The sequence below is a fragment of the Lutjanus erythropterus genome, chromosome 8, assembly GCF_056507025.1.
Source record: "Lutjanus erythropterus isolate fLutEry1 chromosome 8, fLutEry1.hap2, whole genome shotgun sequence".
Lineage (NCBI taxonomy): Eukaryota > Metazoa > Chordata > Actinopteri > Lutjaniformes > Lutjanidae > Lutjanus > Lutjanus erythropterus.
In genome coordinates, this window is record NC_139324.1 from 33,058,489 (window position 1) to 33,076,014 (window position 17,526).

General features: G+C 39.0%; 1 protein-coding gene across 1 annotated transcript in view; it reads left to right on the plus strand.

The window, feature by feature from the left end:
- Positions 1 to 17,526, plus strand: part of erbb4b (erb-b2 receptor tyrosine kinase 4b) — a 459,675-nt gene that overhangs the window by 312,995 nt on the left and 129,154 nt on the right. The window contains exons 10-12 of the mRNA XM_084725337.1: positions 1,419 to 1,492; positions 9,225 to 9,315; positions 14,128 to 14,327. Of these exons, the coding sequence (XP_084581463.1) occupies positions 1,419 to 1,492; positions 9,225 to 9,315; positions 14,128 to 14,327 (365 nt within the window). The remainder of the gene's footprint in view (positions 1 to 1,418; positions 1,493 to 9,224; positions 9,316 to 14,127; positions 14,328 to 17,526) is intronic.

Below are 17,526 nucleotides of genomic sequence, written 5' to 3' on the forward strand. Positions count from 1 at the left end.
ATCTTGTTAATGGTTTGGAATGAATGTAAAAGATATTTCCAACGTCAGCGCTGGCAGGTGAGAAGTGAATGTGCTGAAAATGCCTTGAGAGCATGAAGACTGGTGGTAAATGTACATGCTCATAAATTACTCTAAGAAGTGTAAAAAGGAATATGCTGTTGGGAGAGTGTGTGCGGTACGGAAAGACGGCATTAATGTGTTATATATGGATGGCTGTACAGTACAGTATGCGTGCAAGTGATCATTCACAAGCAACAAGTAAGAAAGAGACATACATATGACACAAAGGTGACACACTTTCCTGTAGGGCTGCACCCCGAAGGTCAAAGATTCAAATCATTAGTTAGAGACCCCTCAGTCAACTGAGATTCTTCCATTTGTTTTTTTTCTTTCGTCAGTCAAAAAAAAGGTTACAAAAATGCACAGGGAGAACATTTCAATGTGGAATTAACAAGAAGCTGGTGCACTACCTAATGACAACATGAACTGGTGCTTAACTGGTGAGACAAGTACTTGGTAAACAAGTTTCAGCTCATGTATTTTAGCTGCATGATTCTACACAGACGGTTGCAGGAACAACCGAGTCTCTAAATCACAGCAAACGAAAAAAATAACCGTGATGGGAGAGAAGAAGAGTGATTAAAAACCGTCAGCCAGAGCAGGTGATGCTCTTTTGTTTTCTTATGTGTGTTTTTGTCACTGACAGGCTCAGATTGTTATTATACCTGCCACAGTGAGAGACCTTTTTTTTTTAAGGAGTAAGATAAGTTTTGTTTATCCAGGAACAGCTGTTTTATTGCTCTCGCCAAAACTTCACAAGATTCCCTTTGTAAAACATCAGCACTGTCAGCTTCATTCAAGAAACAAAATAAACTACCTCACCAAAAACGTCTTGGTTCGTCTTGCCACTGTTCCAATCAACCAATCACCAACTCTGGTTTGGTTGAAATAAACTTAATTCAGGGTGTGAAGGGGTGTGGCTGCCCTCTGGAGAGAGAAACTCTGCAGGTCCACTGATTTTATACCTGAACTATAAGAGGATGCACACTTTTACTTACTGTATGTGAAAATCACATCGCTGGCAACAAAATGCAAGTCTTACTGGGAAGACATACTCACATAGGTGCATGTAGGAGTTTAGTATGGCGCACTGAACTGAAGAGAAAGAACAAATCATCAAATAATGTGTTGAACAGCCAAATCTGATTCAACTGAAAAAAAATCATAGTCGGGGACGGCCCTACTTTGATTTGATCTGATATTCTAAATCTTCATATTCTGTGTCTGAGCGACTGCAGGCCGTTTTTCATTGCTATGATCAAGAAAAGCACATTTCTTATCTGTGCAATATAAAACACAGATGCAGTGATCTTTCTGATTTTGTTTGTGTCATCCTGAGCCCCTATTATCATTCACAGGGACGTCTATCACAACATTGAAGCTTTGGACCCGGAAAAACTGAATGTATTCCGCACCGTTCGGGAGATCACAGGTGAGTCATATCACTTGTGCAGCATGCATCTCGGCACATGCATGCAAATTAATAAACAAACAAAAAAAATAAATAAGATTCACTCTTCCCTTTCCTTCTCCTGTACTTTTATGGCATGCATTGTGTGCATATATGATCCTCTTGTGTGTGCGCCTGTGTGTGTGTATTTGCTCAAGTCTACCCTCCACCCCCGTCCCCCCTGAGACTGTCCACACCAAGGACAGACATTGCAGCATAAGATGAATATCAGATGAGTCTTTCAATCTCCTCTGTGTCTCTGCTGCTTCTCCCTCGGGGAGTCCCTAGCCTTGAGTCCCACAGTCCCAGCTCTCCCTTCACGCACCATGAAGAAAAGATCCAGAACATGTGGTGCGCATCGTTAATCCTCCAGCTCCCCTCTGCCACCGCCACTTCTGAGCCGCATGTATGCTGTCATCTTTCCAGCCCTGACATTTGACAATGCCATCACAAAGAAACCTTGTATCTCCGATGTGACACTCCCTCATGAAATGAGAAAATATGACTGTTCGTGACATTTTTGACGTATGAAAGAGCGTTTACAAAAGCAGAGGCTTTATGAAATCCCCCTTTCACCTTCAAAATACACATTTACTGTATTCAGGAGTGTGTTTATGTCTGATGTAACAGATTATATATATTCTATTTTGGTAGTGAAAAGCATCTCTGGAAAATATATTGAAGTAAATTATTTTTATTACATATATTAACCAATAAATATATCAAACTTTATTTGTGAACCACCTTAAATTCGGGTAAATGCAATTCAAAGTGTTGAAGAGATAACTGACAAACCGACAATAAGAAAGAACAAGTGAAAACTATAATGGAATTTAATAAATACTATATACTATTTTAAACAGTATTAGACAAGGAATAAAACAGTTGACAATGACATACAATAGAAAAGATTTGAAATCCAATATTAATTATACAGTTCATAAAACCTAGAAGTAAAACTGATAAAAGTACTGATAATAATAACATAATGGATAACAGATCATGTTGAAAAAAAATAAATAAAAGATAAATATGAATAAGACCAATGTTTGTAATGTTTTTAAATGATGTTTCTTATGATGCCTATGTGTGTGCTTTTCTATGTGCTGTTGTGTGTGGCTGTTGTCTTTTTATCCTCCTTGTGCAAAACAAATTCCATTAGAGGCAATAAACATTCAGTCTTTTTTTCATATAAACAATTATTAATCAAAACCAGGCTTAAGAGATGAGGTTTCAAGTTTGCATTTAAAGATTTTTACACAGATAAGATATGAATAACAACAATATAGTATCAAATATAACGTGTGTGAGGAGTCAATGCAAAGAAACAAATCCTAATAGAATAACAACGGCAGTAAAGTAAGTTAAGTACCAAGGTAAGCTAAAATAGAAAAAGTAGTATTGGCAATTACATTGAAAGTAATACTGGCAGTGATATTGAGAAGTAATAAAAAGTTATATTGCACCAGATAATGAAAGTAATATTGCACATGATATTAAAACATAATATTAAACATAATAGAAAAATAATATTGCACATGATAATGAAATTAATATGGCCCATATTTTACCATCTTTTCAACTGATGGCAAGGAAATATTATTATACTTTGTATTAATTTTTCTTTAAAACATATGAGGCGATAAATTAAAAAAAAAAAAAAAAGTAGTGGCAGGATAAATGTAAAAATGTCTGGTTCATGCCTGTTGGGTTTTCCTTCAGTTATACGGTTCACACTTCTGCAGTGCCACGTCTTCCTCCTTCATGATCTAATCAAAGTAAACCACTCCACAATGAAAAGCACAAAATTTATTGTAGTTTGAGAGCAAAAAGAGTAATTTCTGTATCAACAATGATCAGCTTTTATTAATGTACTTAGTTCCCTTCCTCTGGTGTGAAAAAAACAACTGACCGCAGAAGTCAGTTATTGCTAATTTGTTGGCTTCTTTAAAGGTCAGGCGAGATATTGCATCCGCTTTGTCTTTGCAACAGGTTGTGATCTGTTGGTCGAAACAAAGCTTTGATTCTTTTACCACAATCACAATTTAAAGGACTTCAAGAGGAAAAAGAAAGAAACAGAGAGAATAATCTAACGCAGAAGTTTAAAAGCACAGACTTGAAAATCTACTCATGAACGTACAAGTTATGTCAAATGGCAAAATTAGGCTCTTGGCTCAGTTGCTGACTGTCTATGGCACCAAAAAAACATGATAATCATCACATAGGCATCCAGAGACTGAGTGGAAGCAAGTAAACTAAAGAGTTTTGTCTTTTTCCAAGTTTTGTCTGAAGGGAGGCGCACAGTCTCAGACTTTGAAATCCCTTGCTCTTATCAAATGTAATAATCCAATAACAAGGGGATAACACAAACTAACAAACCTATATCATCATGTAAGAGGTAAGAAGCCATCAAATACACCAGAACGGCTGTGTAAAAGTGCAAGGCAGCGCATACTAAAGTGGTTTTAAACTTAAAACACGATTAGGAAGCAATCTCAGTCATTAACTGCATAATTAGCTGCTGTCTTAGTAAATCACATGTCAATTTTTCATTCTGTCTTTCTTAGCCACGCAGATCTGGCCCATACTGCTCTTGTTCCTGAATGCATTTTAAAGCGTTTCTGTATAAATGATCAGAGTACCCAGGAAAAATGAAATTGCTATGATGAAAATTCACCCTTAGTGTTTTTTTTTCTTTCTCTTTCGGTTAGTGAGTGGCAGTGTGAGAGCAGGTGATAGGGACAAACCACTGGCCAAACAAAATGTAGTCAGAGCTGTGTGTCAGCTCAGCTTGTCATCTTTCCGAGCTGTCAGGAGAACGTGACTTCGAACAGAGGCAGCCAACCTGCCTCTCTGACCCCGAGGTCACCACTAGCATTGCTCCAGCTTTCAAATGAGCTGTGTAGGAGGACAGCTCTCATCCTGCAAACCAGCGCCGCCACCTTTCCATCCGATTCTTTTCTTTTCTGTCTTTGCTCTTTTTTTTTCTTTTTTTTTTTTTTTTTTTTTTTTACACTATCCTCCAGGCATTTTCACCAGATTAGGTTCCAACCAAGAGTGGGCAACCCTCACGATTTAGCACAAGTGGGTTTTACAGTGTTGTGACCCGGAATGTAATCGTCACAACTTAAACACTCTTAACCTTTGCTTGTGAGCTCGTGGCCTTCGTCTTTAAGTGGCTCCGTGCTGTAATTTGCTTTGTGCTTTGGTGTTCCACTGATGTGGCTCTCAGCAGAACATGTACCGCTGCTGGGTGATCTTTTCACTTTGCTTTTTCTGCACAAAAAACACTCATACACAAAGGTGAACAGAAGGCAGAGACACTGAAAGATTAAGATTTTTTCTTTTGCACCCATTAATAGTACTAAGATAAATTCAACTTAGATTATATAACTGTTCAGCTCATTCTTTCTGCCGGTTGGTCTTTTGTGGAAAGCAAATGCAAGGTTTTATTTTGTTTTTTAATTATTTTGAATGATTAGGTAGGCTGTTATTCTGTTTTCTTGTTGTCGACAAGTCCCATAACAAGACCAAAAGGAACAATACTGTAGTTAGTCTGCCGTACTTCTCATCACTGTCAGCTTCACTCAGTCCCAGACCCATTCAATCACTATGAAGATGTCCTATAAATCCTTTAAAGGGAAGATTCAGCACTTTTCTTGTGGATTTCCAATCAGTGCTGATGGTAAATGTAGTCAATTGAAGCAATAAATTTCTCAGTGTGCTATATCGACCAAGAAAACTGATTTCCTCTGCTGCATCCAGTGATGCGACTGGATGCAAGGAAGAACCACAGGCTTTTTCAACTTGGATTTCTAATCTCTGCCTCTGGGTAGCCAAGGGGTGTGCGAGATGATCATTTTTGTCACCTAACGCTACGTTTTAGCCAATAGATTAATACCTCTAGGCTAGGGTGGTGATGGCAACAACATGGGATTTGTTAATAATAAGAGAAATAGAACATCATTATACTTTTTCTTTAACTCCAAAATAATAGCTTTACTTAGTGGTTCTCAAACTTTTTCTTGTTCAGAAGACAAAAAAGTGCATGCTGTTATCCGTAGCTGGAGTTAGCTAGTTAGCTGTGGAGCTAGCCATCTAATTAGCTGACTGAGCCTGGGGATGCCAGGAGCAGAACCCAGCAATGAGACCACATCGGTACTGTGTTTCCTGTCATCAAATTGGCCACCGTCGGTCTCGGAGCCCATCAGGCTGGCATAACAAAGACATGTCAAACAATCTCAGCTTTTGCATTAAAAATTACATAATTGAACAAATGACAGGGAGGCGTGGTGGTGACGTGGTGAACACCGCTGCCTCACAGCAAGAAGGTCCTGAGTTTGAATTCAGTCAGAAACATTCCAAGGCTCCTTGATGTTCATGACATGGTTATGACAGTGTAATAACATGTTTTATGTACACCCCTTCATGCATGATAGCATCGGCAAACTTTTGTTCATTTTCCCAACTTCACCCTCCTGCAGTGGCACTACATAAAACTTTCAGAGACTCCACATTTCACTTTTCTTTGTCAAGCTGACCACGTAAAAAACACTACAGAAAGTTTTCAACACATCCTTTCCTCATTTCTCTTTGTTTTGTTTAAGCCGTTCTAGTTATAGTCAGTAGTGCTTGTATGTTCCACCAACTCCTTGGTTCTGAGTCGCACACACTACCTTTAAACATCTCATTAAGCTTCATAGTACATGTCCTACACGTGGTTGGTTGAGGAATTCAAACTGATAACTTTCACTCATAGCCTCATTTATTTTTATATCCAGTTGAGGAAAAATTAAGTTGTACAGCTTGAATGAAATGTAACTGTAAACGTATACACTTCAAAGTTCCCCAAATGCACACGGTGAATCTTTATCTACCATATGTGCTCTGTTAGCACACTATCCCGTTAGCACAGCAAGTGTGCAGCAGGCAGTAGCTTGTTATCTCGATTAGGAGGCAGCCTCATCCACGCATAGAGCTCTGTGCTGGAGCTGCGAGGTGCCTCAGCACTGCAGGTTTTGTCATTAAGACAATTAGTGCCAACAAGAACAACGCTAACGATTCTATAGCGCTGCTGCTTCGGGGCTGAGAGGCCCTTAGCATCCTGAACTACACATCATGAGGTCAGGGCAGAGATGCAATAAATAATGGACTAATACCAAAACAAACAACTGTTTTCCAGCAATAAAAAAATATGTTTCTGTATAATATACATATATATATATATATATATATATATATATATATATATATATATATATATATATATATATCTTCTGTGGGAAAAGGGGTAAAAAGAGTAAAGTAATTGGTCCCTGTGTCGTCTGGTTATTTGTTTTTCTGTTCAGAAACTGACATTAAAAAACAAAACAAACCAAAAAAAACTATTTCATTTTCATTTCAAAAGGCAAAAAATAAAATTGAAATGCAAAATGTTTTTCTTTTTCATCGATTTGAAAAGAAAAAGGCCTATTTTTTCATATTCTGAGACCAGATGTGGTCGTTTACAAGACAAGAGCAGTGAAATGTAGGACTGCCAGTGTGCCAGACAGTCTAAAATCTGTTCGGAGCTCTGCTCTGATATGATTTTAGACAGAGCAAAACAAGGCCTGTCATCAGCAGAAATGTCACTGTGGTCAAGTGAGCCGTCATTTGCGAAAACCTGGAAAACCAGCCACTGCTTGGATTTTGATACAAGTATATTCCAACACATTCTCGCTTCCGGTTTGTTAAATATGGCAGTGCGGTCAGCAGCCCTGTGCTTCAAGCTGCAGCGCCATAGGTCATAGCATCTAGTATTATTTTTGCACTTGCAGGGCTCTGCGGTCAACTTAGCAATAATAAATATGTGACGTCCAGGTTGACTTTACGCATAAAGTCACAAAAAACGCCTGGGTTTAAGCGGCAAAGCTACTTTTTCAGGTTTAGGAAAAGCTCAGCATTTGGGTTAAAATAAATTCCTTTATATAACTTCACGAATCAGCTTGTCCTCACCAAAAAAACGTGTGTATTGATCAAATGAGCAAGCAGCTTATTCTGACTGACATGCCCATTTATTGTTAGACAGTAATCTGTAGTGGTCATAATAATCATAACAGGAGAAGTATAAGAGCGTGGTTATTTTACCCCAAACTATGATCTTTTCCTAAAACTAACCAAGTAGTTTTATTGCCTAAACCAGACTGCTCACGCTGTTATGGTACTGGTGCTTGGACAAACCAAAAAGGACAGCCCGTCCTCACCAGAGGAATGTGTGTTGTGGTAGGAAGTGTAAGCACCTTATTCCATGGATGTAGTGGTATAGGAGAAGATTAAGGAGCGAGAAAGTCTACATTTAGAAGAAGTCATATGACTTGTATAATGTTGGTAAGCCTGTTACTGCCAGTACTCTCCACTGGTAAAATAGTTTTGGGATTAATTTGCAATCAACCTATTTAGTTGTTTAGGTATGAAGCCTGGCATTACACCAATAATTTCTCATGTTTTATTACACATCATGATTCAATGAAGTCTTAAATGTGAGGTCGTCATATTAGTCCTTATTTGATAAAACTTTCTATAATCATTAAAGGGAAAGTCAGTTCAAATTACATTAAACCATTCAGTTTTTTCTCTTCCACCTGTCTGGCCATCATACTATGCTCTTGCATAAGAAGAATAACTTGTGTGATGATGTGTATCAAATTCAGCTCATGTCCATTTGCACGAACCCTGGTGTGTGATTCCTCACAATTACCTCACTCCTTTTTTTTTTTTTTTTTTTGTTCTCAACCCTGCTGCTGCCGCTTCTTCCCAGCTGGGACTAACATAACAAACAAAACGATGTCCACCAACTGATAAAGGTGCTGTCGGAGGTTATTGCTCTCTTGTGAACAAGTCATGAGCTGCCTTCTTCTTAAACCACCCTCCACCACCCCCCCCCCTGTTCCTGGATGAACAAACTTATGCATCCTGCGGGAAGAAAACACACATTTTAATATAATGGAGTCAGATACCGCTCATTGATTGGAGAAGGTACCACGCTGCCCATCACACCCACAAGGTTTTTCTCACCGCGCAGTCCTCTGACGCACCTTCTTCTTTTGTCAGGAAGGTGATACAACAGCAGCTCTTTGTTTTCTTTTAATAAAGGGACATTTTGTGTGTTTTTTTCCACCTTTCTCTTGCCTATCTTATTAACATTCAACTTCTCCACCCCCTGTGCATTTTTCCTTGGTCTCCTGGTCTCATCCAGCTGTTTTGTTTGTCCTCTGGTGTTGGCTAGGGGATTGTACCCCCTACCGTTTCTCTACTAAATATTTCATATGTCTGAATCCATTATTGAAAATCCTAAATGAGCCACAGCCATCCTCTCAGCTATTCATTTAATCTTCTAAATGATTCAGCAGTAGGGAGGCAGATAAAGGAAATGCAAAAATATTGATATATCAAACTTTACACATATCATAGCTAGCATGGAGCTCCTCTGTGGACTCATTGTGCTCCTTACATTTTTCCTGGCAGGCTTGGCTGCTTTCAGATGAGACTCAGGTGTTGTGGTTACCGTGGTCCTGAAATGTTGGTAATTCCAGAGAGATGCCAACTCTCCCTACTCATTTTATTCTTGTCACTGTGTGAAATAAAGGACGTGATAGACAGCTCGAGTCTGTCAGTACTGGTGACTCATTATAACCTGTGTGCCTCTGTATGTGTGTCTGTCTGTGTCCCCATTTAGGCTTTCTGAACATCCAGTCTTGGCCTGACAACATGACAGACTTGAGTGTTTTCTCCAACTTGGCAACTATTGGAGGAAGAGCGCTGTACAGGTATACACCTGAGAACATAATAGCTTTGCTGTGATTAGATTTTTTTTTTTTTTTTTTTTTTTTTTTTTAGAAAATGAGTGTAAGTCATATCATTGCTGTGTCAACACAGCCTCAGTCAGCTCAGAGGTTGGAGAAGAAAGACAGGCTGGTAATGAATTTATGAGATTAGTTTTATTTTTAGCAACAAAAAAAAAGTAGCAAAACATCAGTTTTCCCTGATGTTTTTGGGAAATTAGAAAACGTAAATTCAAGAGTGATTGAATTTGTCAAAACGTATTAAACCTTCCCACCGGTTTAGTGACACCGTAATTACAACCACACACAATTAAAGGTGCACTGTGGACTTTCCTTCCGAGCAAACACTGTTTACATTCAGTATCATGCAGCAAAACTGATCAACTTCATCTTTGAGATCTAACAAACACGTCAAGCCTTTCTTTCCTCAGAAAACAAGTTGATTTTCAAAATGAAACTCATCTTCTACAGGGACCCACTTGTAGAAATACTGCTCCACGGCGCTTCCAGAGATCTGTCACTCTGGAGGATCCCTTTAATCCTGTTAAAGGTTAAAACATAACTCAAAGATAATCAAGATGCTTTGACAAGTATACTTGAAACAAACTGCAATATAAACTTTAAACAACTAGGGTATTAAGCATATTTAGGCTCTCAAAGATGTTTATTTTACAGTGCACTCTTAACAATATTAAATGGACTTTAACATTTTTTTAATTATTAGCACAGCTACACATCTTTTATTGTAACACTGTGATTTTATTTAAATAATTTACTAACACTCTAAGTTTATGAGTGTTTGCATTGATCATCATTTTATTAGTAGGCTAATTAGTTCAGTTGCCCATATGTCTGTTTTTAAGAACAGAGACACAGAAACTCAGACAGTTTGTGCAGAGGGAATTTGAGAGAGTCAAACTGCATGAAAAAGGATGTTAAATGCAACATTGTCATACTTGCCAACCCTCCTGATTTTCCTGAGAGACTCACATTTTTCATTACCCTCTCCTGGTTTCCTCCCGGGGTTACAATTCTCCAATATTTCTCCCGGTTTATGACAAATTTACATTTCTCACAAAAAAGTTCTAATGGAAAGGGGCATGCATTTTGTAAACCTGCCCACGTCAATTGTCTCTAAGGGACGGGGGCAAAAAAATAATGAGCGAATGAAAACTGATGAATGTTAGTTTATGCCAGAGGGGGAAAATTACTATAGTATTCTTTCCTGACAATTAAAAGGAAAATATAAAGCATTTAACATAAAATGTGGTTGCAGTGTAATAATTATTCTGTTATTTTCATGATATAAATGTAATTTTCATGCAGGAAACAAAAAAAAAGTCAATGCAACTGATTTTTTTCTGCTTTGGTTTTGAAGTCATCCTTATTTTTGAGGTTTCAAGGTCGGCAAGTATGAACATTGTGTTTATTAAAACAACAAGCTACTTCTAATCTAAGATAAGAAAAGTGCATTTGTTTTTTTTCCCCTGTACTTTTGTTCTTAACAATTCTTTTCCAATCATGAAAATAAATAGAGTGGAGGAAAAATCAAAAGGTTGTTTGTCAGACAGGAAATGTAAACATCCCCCTGACACTTTACTTTAAATCTGGTCGCTTTAAAAAGTAATTGAATAGGCCTGGTGCACAGTGACAGCATGATATTAAGGCAGTACAGAGGATGTGACATAGGATCAAACAATGTATTGTCTTCCCAAATGGTTAAATAAGTGTCTCTGTGGTAATATTTTCAATTAATTTTGATTCAGATTTTCAGTAAATGTGGTAAATGAGCATTTGAACTTTGCCAAGTGCATTTTTTATGTCTGTTCTCAAAGAAATGTGGCTAGCACTTGTTGAGAGGAAAGAATTGGTTGGTGCCCAGCATCCATTTGTGTGTGGTTTTGTTCTGACATTTAAGAAGCCGGCATAGTTGTTTTAACCCAGCTGATAGGACATAATTATTTATCATTTCATGTTTAGTGATTTTTCCAAAGGTGCTCTAAAATTTTGTAGTGACATTTGGTTGGAAACAACGTGTCTGCTGGAAACAATCTGTCTGCATGGCTAATGGCACACAGCGGACTTTGGGATGAAGTGCGTCTCTGGGTGTGTGCCTGAGTGTGCGCATGAGAGGGTGTATGTGTGCGTGGGCCCTGGCGTGTCATCCACCTGCAGATGGAAACAGCAGGCTGCGGTACAAATTACAGCCTGCCACCCACCCTTATTCTGTGCTTGATCCTGCATACACTCTGTCTATCTGATGGCTTTGACATCCCACTGGCCTCCTGTCATTTTTAAACTGTACAAGTGGGGCACATGGGGAAGGCTGAGAGAAGGCTTTGAGAAATAAAAGTAGGGAAGAGAGGCTTGAGGCTAGAATTATATATTTTTAAAAAAAATCTGATGATGTTCTGTTCTCACAGCAAAGGAAAATGCAAAAAGAAGAACAATAGAATTAGACAGGTGCAGAGTATTAAGTGACGCTTTGCTATGCCCCGCTGAGTTACTGTTGCTAGGTCCGTCACGCTTTCCACTGGCATTATATGTGCAGTTTTCAGTGATAACAATGCAGACTTAAAGTTGCCATGAATCAGCTCGTGGAGTGCTTATTGGTCACATGTTTTGTCAAACAAGCAGCTAGAGGCAAACACTGCTTTGTGTTTCTAGCAGTCAAAAGTGCTGAATGTACATTATGGCCCTCCCACCATGCGGCTAATGCGGCTATCGCTAGGAGGGAGAGCTGTCCTATTAGCCGACTTCCTAGGCTGGGAGCGCCCCGGTGAACGTGGCTGGACTGAGACCAAAACAGCCTCTGAAACCGACGGAAGCCAGTTCGACAGCAGAGAATTGGCTACAATACTAAAGTGGTGCTATTGATGGGTTTGGCTCCCAGAAACCTGAGGCTAATCGAGCTGAAGTAATTTAGCTAAGCGCTAACTGCCGGAATACACCACCGTGGTGCTACCTTGGTGCCGTATTCCTTGTCAGTCTCGGAGGCTGTGTTCATCCCGGTGACTGGTCGTGTCCACTGGGAGGCTGCTGAGCCCAGCTGTTGCACCATTAAAGCAGCTAGCAGTTACCGTTAGCTACGTTAGAAACAAGTAAGCTGCTCAAGCTAGTATTAGTTGTCCATCAGCAAACTCTGTAATTAAATCAGCCTCCTGGCCTCCTGTCATTTTTTAAACTGTACAAGTGTGCAATGTAAGCTAATGCTAGTGCTTAAACTCTTTAAGTCAACTGAAAGTCAGTCTTTAGCTGCCTTTTTAATGTTTCCATCTGACACATATTAAAACCAGAACTCTGTAAAAAAAAAAAAAAGTCTGAAATACGTAAAGTTGCTTAACGCCTATGTCCATAATATAACATTAATGTTAAAAGACTGAGGCTAAAGCTAGCTTACATCCCAGCCAACATCACTGAAACAAACAGTGAAATACAAACCATATTTCTACACAAAGGAAAGGAAACACAGGGATTATAAGAGCAGCAGGCCTTGAAACGGTCATCCAGCCAGACCAGCCAGGCTGGGATCCCCCCAGGAAGAAAGCCGGGATAAGAGCTACGCTAACTTTGCTCAGACAAAGAGGGTGTGCCTGAGAGAGATGTGTTCCCCCCCCACCCAGATTCAGATGAATTGATTTCAAGGATGCACTATAAGAAGAGCTCAAAGCATTTCAATTGCTGTGTTATGCTATAAGCAGAGGGAGCGGCTTTTTTCTTTCTATAGGTTTGTTTATTGTGCATTTGCTTTCTATTTGTACAAGGTCAAAGACGTGTATTCCATAATTCAGTTGCACCATCTGACCAATCTGCTGTCACATGCGAGATCTACTTTTCAAGTACAAAGTGTTGAACAAAATGGACCAACAACCTGCATGTGCAATATGTTACTGTGCTGCACTAATCCTGAAACCATATGAATTACAGTGTAGTCATTTGCACATATTCTGTGGTGTTTTAAATTCAGTCAGCAGCAAAACATATTTAGCCACTTAAAACAGGCTCCATGTAAGTGTGCACTATATTTAAAATATTTTCACTGTTTTACTTTGACATCAGACAGCCAAATATCTCCAGAGCAACCAAACTCAACAGCAACAAAAACAGTAATTTTGCCTGGCAAAACATGGGAGTTGCTGGTCTACAGATGTTACAACCTATTAGCTAGTTTCTACTGTAGTATGATGCACTGTGTCAGAACTAACTTTTTAAAAATACAAAAGTCACACAATAACACAGACTAACTAACTGATCAAGGCAGCGTTAGACCAGCAACTCCCATGTTCTGCAAGGTTAAATTATTGATTTAGTCACTGGATTCTGGTTGGTTTGGACTTCCAATATTTGGTTTATTTATGTTTTTATATCTGTCACGTTTGGGTGTAGCATACATGTAGAAAGGTCTCCCTTTGACACTGGTGTTTCACAGCTTGTTTGATACTAGTTGTCAGGATTGACATTTTATAATTTGGCTTTTGTTTTAGATAAGTTTAAGAATATTTTATGCAGAATTATATTTCCCTTAAATTAGTGGTTTGCATATAAGCATTATTTGTAGGAGATATAGTGATGAGTAAGAGATAAAGGAGTCTTTAGGTCACATGATATTTTACAGAAAATCAGACTGAGGCATCAAAACTTGTGAAATAAACTCCTCTGCCTTTCTCTTTTCCCGCTTTGTTCCTTTTTCTCTCCCTGCTACACCTCACCTTTTCTTTTCATCCAACTCCTCTCATCTTCCTCCTCTTCCTGTCTGGCCTTGTCTTCCTCTCGCCTCGGCCCATTCGTCCCTCTCAGTGGGATCTCCCTGCTGGTGTTGAAGCAACAAGGCATCTCATCATTGCAGCTCCAGTCCCTGAGAGAGATCAGCGCCGGGAACGTCCACATCGCAGAGAACAGCCAGCTTTGCTACTACAGCACCGTCAACTGGACCCGACTGTTTCGCACTGCAAACCAGAAGGCTCTGATCCGCAACAACCAAAGCCCTCAGCAGTGTTGTAAGTTCATCCCAAAATCACAACAAATATCAAAACTGAAGAGCAGATCAAATGGGCAGGAAGTCAGACACAGAAAAGGCAGGGAGAATCTGGTTAATTTTCAGAATAAAAGACCCTGTGCAGACTCATGATCACAAAGACAGAGGGAAAAAAAATTAACTCCATACCCTGCTTATCCATGGTAGAAGCACAAAGAGCAGGGAAAAAGGACCTAATCAACAAAATCTGACAAAGTAAACATAATCAGGCGTGCAAAATGCTCGGCTGCTCAAACGCTTCTGAAAAACTACTGGTGGGGCTTGCAGCCGTGCAGAGGATGGATCAGAACTGTGGCGCAGACTTATTGTGCTCGGTGGAATCAACTGTTAGTTTGAACGTCTGATTCCGCACTGTTTTACCATTTTCTTGCCACTTTTGGATGCAAAAAGCACCGTAAAATGCCCCCCCCCAAAAAAAAATCTATATAAAAGTTTAAAAAAAGTATAATTTTAATATATTTTTAATACCTTTTCAATCTTTCATTTCATTGTGCAACTCCGTGTTGTCTAATGATAAATAAATAACCTCAGTGCCTTGATATGCTGCGTGCAAAGCATCTTGAGTTGACCAACAACATCAAATGACAGTTTTCATAGTTTATTTAAACTCAGGGTGAAGCATTAATTTAATAATGCAAACTGGCTATACATCATTTCATGTTTGCCCAAAGCTATAAAATAGATGTAGGTAACCAAGTCAGTAGAATTCCCAGTTACAATAAATGTGGAAGAACACACCTGTTTTCTTGAGATTTGTTGTTTACCAGGCCAGTTTGTTTTGTATCTAGTTCTGTCTGAAATGTGTGCCGCTCACACTGACACCGACAGGGCATGATAACACGCGCAGGATACTTATCTTAAAGGATAATTTGAAATTTGAAAGGATGTTTATAATAAAAAAAATGTGTTATCATATCTTGGAGGGTGGGAAGGAAACCATCCTTGTGTTTTCATGATTACCTCTCACCGCCTGAATTCAAAACAGGTTTGTCAGTGAATCTTTGTACAAACAAACAATTCTATTCAGAGTGCTATACATCAACACAGGCCTATATAATTACCATCATGGCTTATTGCTCAAAGCTGACTTGATAAAATATCATGACTCAGAACTTGAGCACATCTTGAAGAGCAAGCTGCCTGTATTAAAGGACCAGTGTGTAAGATTTAGTGGCATCTAACTGTGTCCTTTCAGATTGTAAACACCTTATCTCACCCTCCCCTTCCAAGCCTGTTGGACAACCCAGGACTCTTGCAAAATGATTGCTTGGTTTACTTGGTTTGTCCTTTCTGAGCTACTGTAAAAACATGGCGGTGCATCATGGCGGTTTCAATGGAAGAGGACCCTCAACCGTGATCGATACAAACAGTTTAAAATAACAAAAAAACCAGGGACTTCATTTTCAGGTGATTATACTCTAATGAGAGCATGCTTATGAATATATAATCTTCTTCTGAGTTATTCCACCCAGACTCATTGTTGAACATCACAGAAATTTAAATTGAATATCCTGCATTAAAAAATTACCAAATCTTTTTACTTATGGGCAGTGCCACAGCTGATGCATAAAAGTGCCAATCACCCTGCAGCCATGCCAGCACATACTGAGAAATTACCACTAATTCTCACAAATTTACAATATTGAGTTTTCTGTATCTTTGATTATTATTTCTCGTGTTATGTGATGTTGCCCTGATCGGTCGTGGTCCTCAAATCATAACTATAATCATCAGCCCCACTAAATAATGGCCTCTTTCTGTCAAGAGCTGTCACATTTTGGTTAAAAGTTTAAAAAAAAAAATGTTCAAGCCATGGGGAGATTTAGAAAAAGCTTTTGACCTGCAATATTGGCCTGTTAGAAAAAAAAAAAAAAACAATTAACAAGAAACCAATTTCTAAAACTCTGATCTGAGACATCCTCTGACAAGTTGGTAAGAAGCTTTTTGGAATAACTGAATACTGGAGCTGGCTGATTGACTGTTATTTAGTTGTCACTATTATTAACTGTGACTTATCTTTTTGTAGTCTGGTCGTACTTTAACATCAGCTCTGCAACTTCAGACATCTTCGAGAGAATTTCAGTCTTGTTTTCTTACATCGATAAACTTGCTCACATTGATAGACTTGGAGATTATGGAGAAATATGTTTGATATTTACTTTTGAAAAGACGGCTCAGATACTAATGGTTTGAAAGACATAAACTCTGACTAGATCAATGCTCGTGCTTTAGAACCCAGTTGATTATTTTGAGGAATATGTGCCGTGTCTGTTGAGGCACTTTGATTTACTCTTTTCTGTGTGTATAAATCATCTTTTCTTCATAACCTCACTGTGATCCTGCAGACGGCGGCACTGACACTGAACACGTAATAGTAGAAACACACTTATCATTTCTATTATGCCTTTTCTGTCATATGAGTGGAAACTATTACCTCACTAAATTTTAAAGGCAACTAAAAAACAATAATCCCATAATTAGATCAATTAACCAACAGAACCATTCACAGAAGGCAAGGTTTGGCCAAATTAGGCAAATATCTGAAGTGATGAGACATAAATTGTGTCTCTAAAAATGGAGGAGCTTTTATTATATCACTGCCACAAGTGTTAAGACATTATTCATTTATGTATAATGTTCATTAATGAGCCAGTATTTGCATTATTGAGTTGGCCCCTTTTCACTGTTCATGTGCTCCTTTCCCCTGAGCAGTTCCTTAGTGTTGGGCGCACACACACACACAAACACACAGACACACACACACACACACACACACACACACACACACACACACACACACACACACACAGAGTCCCTCTCGCTGTCTCTTTCTGTGACTTTGAAGACTTTGGGTGATACTCAAGAGTCACACACCGCTCTCCTTGACATGGCTCTGCATGTGTGCATCAGAGTGTATATGTGTGTGTGTGTGTGTGTGTGCGCGCGCGCGTGCCTGTGTCTACACTTGACTGAGCCTAGCAGGGATGCGAAAAGGGCAAGCACTGCACCCTTACAGAACAGCAAAGACAGAGGAGAAAGACTTTGCATGTGCCCAGTTCCACTTCTGAGTGTGTGTGTAGCTGTGGATAGATGTACGTCATTGGGTAATTGGAGAAACCTGAAACCACGGCAACCAGTTTTCACAACAGCACGCTCCATAA